Source organism: Nelumbo lutea, chromosome 1 (genome assembly GCF_056320005.1).
Source record: "Nelumbo lutea isolate HS-2025 chromosome 1, American lotus-T2T, whole genome shotgun sequence".
In the NCBI taxonomy this organism is placed as follows: Eukaryota; Viridiplantae; Streptophyta; class Magnoliopsida; order Proteales; family Nelumbonaceae; genus Nelumbo; species Nelumbo lutea.
The window spans coordinates 129282954-129291564 of record NC_142684.1 but is presented as its reverse complement, the minus strand read 5'-3'; the positions used below and the strand labels follow the sequence as shown (position 1 = coordinate 129291564).

Genomic DNA, 8611 nt, shown 5'->3' with positions numbered 1-8611 from the left:
GGACGATGTATAACTCATTAGCCAGAGGCCTTTGGCTTTGTATAGTCTTGTCTTTAGCCCATCCAAGATAGTTCTATTGGTGACATCGGCTAGGTTGTTGGGTTGGGGGTAGCCTACTGAGGTATATTGTTACTTGATGTCGAGGTTGACACACCATTCTCTGAACATGGCATCGTTGAATTGCTTGTCGTTGTTAGTGATGAGCATGCGAGGGATGCCAAAGCGGCAAATGATATTCTTCCCAAAGAAATTCTGGATCATCTTGATCGTGATGGTGGCCAAGAGCTCGAATTCGACCTACTTGGTGAAATAGTCAATAGCGACGACGAGGTACTTTTTGTTCCCTATGGCTTGAGAGAAGGGGCTGAGGAGATTCATTCCTCATTTGGCAAAGGGCCATGGATTGTTGAGAGCCGAGTGGGTTGTGGCTAGACGATGGGAGATGTTGGAGTGTCTCTAGCATTGGTCACACTTCTGCACTAGCTCGATTGCATCCTTTTGTATGGTCAATGAAAAACACCCTTGCCTTAGTGCTTTTTCGGCCAAGGCTCTGCTTCCAAGGTGGTTTCCACATATGCTTTCATGGTTTTCTTAGCGCACATACTCACCCTCCTCCTGGCAAAGGAATCGGAGGTAGGGTAAGGTAAAAGACCTTCTATACAATTTCCCTTCAAGCAAAGCATAATGGGTTGCCTGCCATCAAACTCATCTTGCTTCATTTCTGTTAGAGGGGAGTTGATCATGTTGTAGGTAGGCAAGGATGGGATCCATCCAACAGGGCTTGGCTTGCACAGGGAGCACCTGAACTTCTTCAATGTTGGGTCATGCTAGCTTCTCAACACGGATTGTGTTGTGGCTAGACGATGGGAGATGTTGGAGTGTCTCTAGCATTGGTCACACTTCTGCACTAGCTCGACTGCATCCTTTTGTATGGTCAATGAAAAACACCCTTGCCTTAGTGCTTTTTCGGCCAAGGCTCTGCTTCCAAGGTGGTTTCCACATATGCCTTCATGGTTTTCTCAGCGCACATACTCACCCTCCTCCTGGCAAAGGAATCGGAGGTAGGGTAAGGTAAAAGACCTTCTATACAATTTCCCTTCAAGCAAAGCATAATGGGTTGCCTGCCATCAAACTCATCTTGCTTCATTTCTGTTAGAGGGGAGTTGATCATGTTGTAGGTAGGCAAGGATGGGATCCATCCAACAGGGCTTGGCTTGCACAGGGAGCACCTGAACTTCTTCAATGTTGGGTCATGCTAGCTTCTCAACACGGATTGTGTGGCCGAGGGCTGGACCCGAGGTACTTGCCAATTTGGATAGGGCATTGGCCCTCATGTTCTTGGCCCGTGGAACTTGTAGTAAGGCGAAGCATAGAAAGTGGTGGGCTACCTCTTGTACTTTTGCCAAGTACTTGGTGATGAGACCAAAAAGAACCCTAATTTTATCCCCTAATATTCACTCTTTTACATTTATTTAGCACTTAAATGGACTCATTACTCTTGTATTTCGATTCAGGGCAATAAAGAATGCAATTGGAAAAAAACATGGCAAATCGGGTGATTTTGCACAGTTTCGGCGACAGTCAGTAATCTGGGCCTAACTCTCAATTCCGGACACCAAATTAGACAATTCAAGAAGCATTACAAAGATGAAAGAAAGGCCCACAACCTTTATGTTTTGGGTTTTGACAGATTCGGCCCGCATCGAGAAGGAAAATGAGCCCAAAGTCGGAGCAAGTTCGCAGCTAGGCCCATTTCACAACTTAAGCCCAACTCGCAGAAGTACCTTGAAGCAGCCCAACTCGAATTCAAGAGTTAAGAGTCCGAATTTCGAATGTAATCTCCAAGGAGAGAGTTTTATCAGATCTAAAGTCTTGAATGTAATCCTAGAGAGATAAGAAGATTGAGATTAGAGCATTAGATAAGAGATATGATAGGATTAGTTCAAGATAAGATCAAAACTCCCTAAGGATAAGATGATCTCCTAGAAGGAATTGGAAAACAGCCCTCTCCTTTGGCTATATAAAGAGGGGGGCGAACCAGCTCCAGAAATCACTCATTCCAAGATCCAAGAGATCATCAAGAAGACCAAGAAGCAAGAAGGCAGTTCGGCTATGGAGAAGAAGAGCATGGAGATTGCGCAGATCATGAGTAGCTAAGCTTCTTTTTCTGGTTCAAGTGGGGAGGTTCGATTGTGTCATTGTGAGGTTCTGTAGTTACTTTATTTTCTTTCTTTTTAATTCAAGTATTCATTGGTTCTTATGCACATTTTTATTGGATGTTAATGTTAATTAGTCAGACAAACTGAATTAATGTTGATTTTCCTACTGCTATCCATGATTTCGGTGATCCGTAATTGTCACGAATATGGTACAAGTAGCAATTAGGTTGATATCTTTTTGGGTCAATTGTTCGTGATAGCCTTTGACCAATGTTTTAACATGGTTCAACCTAAAAGAATCGATGGAACAAAATTCAGTAATTGCAGCTATCTCAATTATTGTTATTTTGGTTTAACTGTTTTCACAAATCTTAATGCTATCATTGTTTAACATGGAACGCTATCGTACCCAGTTGAGTGGTGATAAGTGTTGATCGAATGCTGGGTTTGGTCAACTAAATTAGGAAAACACAAGGTTTATTATGGCTATCCTAATAAATCTAAGGTTAAATGCTTGAATTTCAAGAATGCTGAATTGTACCTAGGATCGATGGCCAATCGATTCAACCCGAACCCTTGAACCAGAATTCGGTAAGACTGATTTTCTCTTGTTTGTTTAGTTTGTTATTCTTTTAATTTTAGTTATTTAATTTTCCCACACAATTACTTTATCCATTCGGCTAAGAAATTACTGATTTGCTCCCTGTGGTATTCGACCTAGAACCACTTTTACTACAAATATTTTATTGTGGGACTAGTAATAATTTTGAGGGCTTCGACAAACCCGTCACTTGGCCATGTTGGTTTCTCTAGCCTTGTACTCACCATTTACTTGGTTCACCACAAGTTAAGAGTCACTGAAGACTTCAATGTGTTGGGCTTCGAGATCTTTGGCAAGTTGTAATCCAGATAGTAGGGCCTCATACTCGGCTTCGTTGTTGGAGGCTAAGAAGTTAAATCTCAGGGCATACTCCACCTCGTTACCATCCAAAGTAAGGAGTATGAGGCATGCTCCACTTCCCTTATCATTGGAAGATTCATCCATAAATAATTTCCAACTTGGCGAAGGTCCCTCATCTTCTACAAGAGCCTGACCGAGGGCTCTGCTGAAGGTGCACTCCACCAAGAAATCAGCCAGGGCTTGCACTTTGAATGTAGGCCCCGGCTAGTACTACAAGTCAAACACGGACAATTCAATGGCCCATCTGGTCAGTCGACCCAAGGTCTCTAGCTTGGAGAGTACAAACTTGAGGGGTTGGTTGGTCAAGACTGCAATGCTATGGGCTTGAAAATATGGTCTGAGTTTTCTATCCGAGACCACTAAGGTGAAGGCTAAGTTTTCCACTTCGGGTTACCTAGTCTCGATGTCGTAGAGGACCTTTCTGACATAGTAGATAGGTCTCTACACTCCTCCTTCTTCTCTCACCAGAACTAAACTAATGGCCTTGTCTCCAGCCGAGAGGTATAGGAACAATGTGTCTCCTAGAAGCGGCTAAGTGAGCATAGGGGGCAAGGCAAGGTAAGACTTCAGCTTGTCAAAGGCTCATTAGCATTCTTCGGTCCACTGGAAGTCCTTTAGTCTGTTGATGGCTTGGAAGAAGGGTAGGCAATGGTTGGCCAACTTTAACATGAATCGGTTGAGGGTAGCCACTCAATCGAACTGACAGTCTTGTCTCCTCCTTCTCTCACCAGAACAGAACTGACGGCCTTATCTCTGGCCTAGAGGTATAGGAACAGTATCTCCTAGAAGCGGCCGAGTGAGCAAAGGGGGCAAGATGAGGTAAGACTTCAGCTTGTCAAAGGCTCATTGGCATTCTTTGATCCATTGGAAGTCCTTTAGTTTCTTGATGGCTCAAAAGAAGGGTAGGCAACGGTCGACTAACTTTGACATGAATCGGCCGATGAGCCTCTGTGTCTCCTTGATTGACCGAGGTGGTGCCATGTCAAATATAGCATGAATCTTCTTTGGGTTGGCCTAAACACCCTGCTGTGTAACGACGAACCCCAAGAATTTTCCCAAGGTGATGCCAAAAGCACGTCTGTTGGGGTTAAGTTTCATATTGTACTTCCTCAACGTAGCAAAGGACTCGACTAGGTCTGAGGTGTGCTGGTCGGTCTTCAGGCTTTTCACAACCATGTCGTCCACATAGGTTTCGACGTTTCTTCCCATCTGGTGCTTGAAGACTTTGTTCACAAGCCGTTGATAGGTGGCTCCAGGATTCTTTAGGCCAAAGGACATGACTTTGTAGTAGTAGGTGCCATGCACAGTGATGAACAAGGTATACTCCTCGTCCTCGGTGTGCATCTTGATCTGGTTGTATTCGGAGAAGGCATCCATGAAGCTCAACATCTCATACCCTGTGGTGACATCGACAAGGTGGTTGATCATCAGCAAAGGAAAGTTGTCCTTGGGACAGGCTCGATTGAGGTCTATAAAGTCAATACAGATCCACCATTTCCCATTAGCATTCTTTACCATGACCACATTAGACGACCATTTAGGGGTAATGTACATCTCGGATGAAGCCGGTGTTAAGCAATTTGTCTACCTCCTCTTTAATTGCCGAACTGGCCTATAGCTCGGGTTAACGCTCATCCTGTGAGTAATAACTAAAGGGTCAATTATGGGCATGTCAACGAAAAACTAAGCAAATACGTCGGCATTGTATTTGAGGAAGCATACCAGTTTGGAAAGGGTGTCTAGAGGAAGGTTGGACCCGATGTGCACCATCTTCTCGGGATTAACCTCGTCTAGGGGCACCGAGAAGAGGTCCTCGACCGGCTAGCCTCAGTCCGCTGGTTCATCCTTGAGATCAAGCCCTTCCAACGGTAAAGCTTCTTTATTTTTTTCCCTTTAGTGTTGCCACATAGCACTGTCTGGCTACTTGTTGGTCCCCTCGAACGACTTCAACTCCGTGCTCATTGGGAACTTCAAGGCAAGGTGGCAGGAGGAAATAGCCACCTTGAGTGCATAAAGAGTCAACCTCCCAATGATGGCACAGTAAGGGGAGCCTATCTTCACGACCAAGAGCTCAATCATCCTTGTCACATGTCGAGGCTTTGCTCCTACCGAGACTGGTAGGGCGATTCTTCCCTCTGGTTTGATAACACTTTCAAAGAAGTCGATGAGTGACACGTCGGCCGGTTGAAGCCGCTCTGGGGTCAACTTCATCTTCTCAAAAGTATCATAGAAGAAGATGTCGGCCGATGATCCATTGTCGATGGGGATCCTCTTCATCATGAAATTGGTGATGGTCATCGACACCACCAATGCATCATCATGGGAGACTGTGACCCCCTTCAAGTCGTCATCCAAAAAGGAGATGACCTCGTCTTTCTTTTTCTTCTTTGGAGCCAGCCCCTGGATGTTGAGTTGACTATCATAGGCCTTTTAGGCTAAGGCCGGGCTCCACCCGAGGCCATTCCCCCCCCCCCCAACAATGACATCGATGAACTCGGCCAAGTTGTTATGATGTTGTTGCTGCTATTGTGAGAATGAGGTGCCAACATCACCCCCACATTTTCCTTCAAGTGACCATGGCGGATGAGGGACTTAATCACATCCTTGAGGTTATAACAGTCCTCCATGTCATGGTCGGTGCCGTAGTGGTACTTGTAATATTTCTTTGGATTACCCCTCTTGGGGTTCCTCTTCATCTTTACTAGCCACTTCATGTAGTCCTCCTTCCCTACTTGTATGAGGATTTGCGTTTGGGTAGAGTTGAGTGGTGTATATTTATTGAAAGACGGGGTCGGCGGCTTCTTTTCTTCTTTGCCCCCCCCCCCCTCAGCTGGGGTTGGCCTCACCTTTTGGGCGCTTGCCAGACGAGGCCTCCTTGGTGGCGATGTAATTTTGTGCCTTCTTCAAAAAATCTGCCTTGGTCTTGGGTAGTGTCTTGGCGACGGACCACTTAGAGGGTCCCATTTGGAGGCCATTGATTGCTACATGCATTGAGACCAAGGGGTCGAGGTCTTGGATCTTGAGTTCTTCCTGCTTGAAGAGGTCAATGTAGGACCAAAAGCTTTATACATGCTTTTGTTGGATGGACATGAGGGATACGACGGTCTTCTGGCACCGTTGGTTGCTGACAAAATGGGATAGAAAGAGATTGGTGAATTGCTCCCACGAGCTTATGGACCGACATGGGAGCATGAAGAACCATCGGTGGGTTGATCCCTTGAAGGTCGCCTGGAAAGCTCACCATGTTAAAGCGTCAAAATACCCATAAAGGTGCATGAGTGCTCTGAAGATTTCCATGTGGTCATTCAGGTCAGTGGTTCAGTCGTATATCACCAAAGTAGGAGCCTTAAAGTGAGGTGGAAGAGGCTTTATGGTGATGGAATCAATGAAGGTGTCCATTCTATTGGACGAGGGGTTCTGACTTGCGGAGGCATCACTTCGGCCCTCCTTAACCTATCGAAGTTCATCTTGAATGGCACCGATCTACACCTACAGGTCAACAATCCTATGATCGATGGGAGCTTGGGCCTTGTCCTAGTCCTCTCGAACGTGAAATGGGTCGGACCGGTTCCTAGAGTTCTTTGACATGGGCACATCCTGGTTCCTTCAGGCCTGTCGGTCATTGAGGAGGTCACAAAGGTTTGACACATGTGAAGGATCGGCATGGCGTCAACCTCTAGTCCTCAGAGAGGGACTATAGTGGCCAAAGTGCCTGCCTTCATCTCGAGGGATCTCCAGTCGGTAATGTTGTTTGTGGTCCCAATGGTTGACGCGAGACCTTATTGGATCTGCCTCCCGGTTGAGGAAGCAGGAGGTCTTACAAAGAGATGGAAGTCTTCAATTGAGCAACAATGGATCTCCATCGGTGTAAATAAAACTCTCTTTAGGTGACTTTGGCATGCCTTCTACTGTCTCTCTTGTTGGAGCCAAGTCTATGTCATAATCAAACCACTCCAGAAAAGATGTAGCCACTTGGTTCCAAGTCTTTTTCTTATCTACTTCAAGCGATGTAAACCACGCTAATGTCTCATCCTCCAAACTCTGTTGGAAAAGTTGAACGAAGACTCTCTCATCTGCCCCAAGTTAAAACATCTCACCACAGTATGTGCTCAAATGCACCCTAGGACAACCTCTTCCATTATACTTCTCAAAGTTTGGAACTTAAACACCTTTTCGCAATTCTAACCCTGAGTATATGCACAACTCACTGAAATCTAGTGCAAGAGAGGAATGAGTATGCTTTAATTTGGTTATCGTCACAGTTGAGATCTACATGTAGTGACAATGTCGTGCTTGCTAAATGTTGGTGTTGATCACCTATCTCAATGTATGATTCTATGGGATTCTCTAATCTCAACCACATGATGTACTCCAAATCTGGTGTCTTAACCTTTTTGGAACTAGATGCCATGGTCCTAAGGTAACTTTTCTAGTTCAAAATGTGATTGGCAGTTCCATCTTTTATTATTTTTTTGCTTTATTTTCTCTTTTTGGTTTTTATTAAAAATTGGACAACCAAAGGGAATGAGAAACTTCTAAGGGCTATTTAGTGGGAGGTTTTACCTAAGGCCACTAAGGCAGGATAGGCAGAATGCTAAATGTATGTGAAAACCATGCAATGACAACAAAATGTCGAGAAAACAATGGTAAAACTAGCCTATCCCTAGTTCGGAACCAGATGGGGTGAACATCCAGACAAATAAAGAAATATGCATGAAACTGAGAGTGGACCGGCCACTTATGAATAGGGTTGGCTGCTATGAACGGGTTATTTAATCAAAGATTCTAAGGGTATTAATGGAAAAGGTGGATATCAAGGAGCTAAGTGTGAGGAATGTTGGTTTATTAGGCTCTAATTGCATTAGAACGGGAATGAGCAAAATAGGGATGGTAAGGAGAAGTAGTTTAGGACGGTGGCTCAGGATTGCTCTATGGCCACAAAAGCTGCTAATGCCTCTATAGCTGAATACGCTGAAGGAAATGCAAAATGCAATACGACGCAAATGAAGTGGACCTCTATCATGAAATGCATAAAAAAAAAATAGGGAAACAGATTCAAAACATGCCAATAACTGCAGAAAAACCTGATTCAGATTAAAACACTTACATTAAGCAGTTTATTTGGGTTACCACGAGTTAGAACAAAACTCAGATTATTCTTTTTCAATTCCCACTTTAAGAAAGAACATAAGCAATCAGCAACTAGCACGCATGTTTCATTCAAGAACCCGTAAAGATTTCATTTACCCTTGAACTTGCAACCATAACCAAAGCATACAACATTTTACTAATTAATTTTTTTTATCTCAGATTATTCTACTTTCTTCTTCCCTTTGTGGTTTTTTATCTCATTGTTATATACCTTTTTCTTTTTCTTTTCTTTTGGTTTACTTTTCTTATATTTTTTTTGCTTTTGTTCTCTCTTTTTCTTGTTTTTTCTTTTATTTATTCTCTATTTTCTCTTTCCTCCTTTTTTTGAATTTTTTGTTTT

General features: G+C 43.9%; 1 protein-coding gene across 1 annotated transcript; it reads right to left on the bottom strand.

Moving 5' to 3' along the window:
• Positions 1-5040: 5040 nt before the first annotated feature.
• Positions 5041-5816, bottom strand: LOC148877515 (uncharacterized). The gene is made up of 2 exons (XM_088970016.1): positions 5673-5816; positions 5041-5520 (listed from the first exon to the last, which is right to left on the bottom strand). Exons 1-2 carry the CDS (start codon positions 5814-5816, stop codon positions 5041-5043), a joined length of 624 nt encoding a protein of 207 aa, XP_088826142.1.
• Between the last annotated feature and the right edge of the window lie 2795 nt (positions 5817-8611).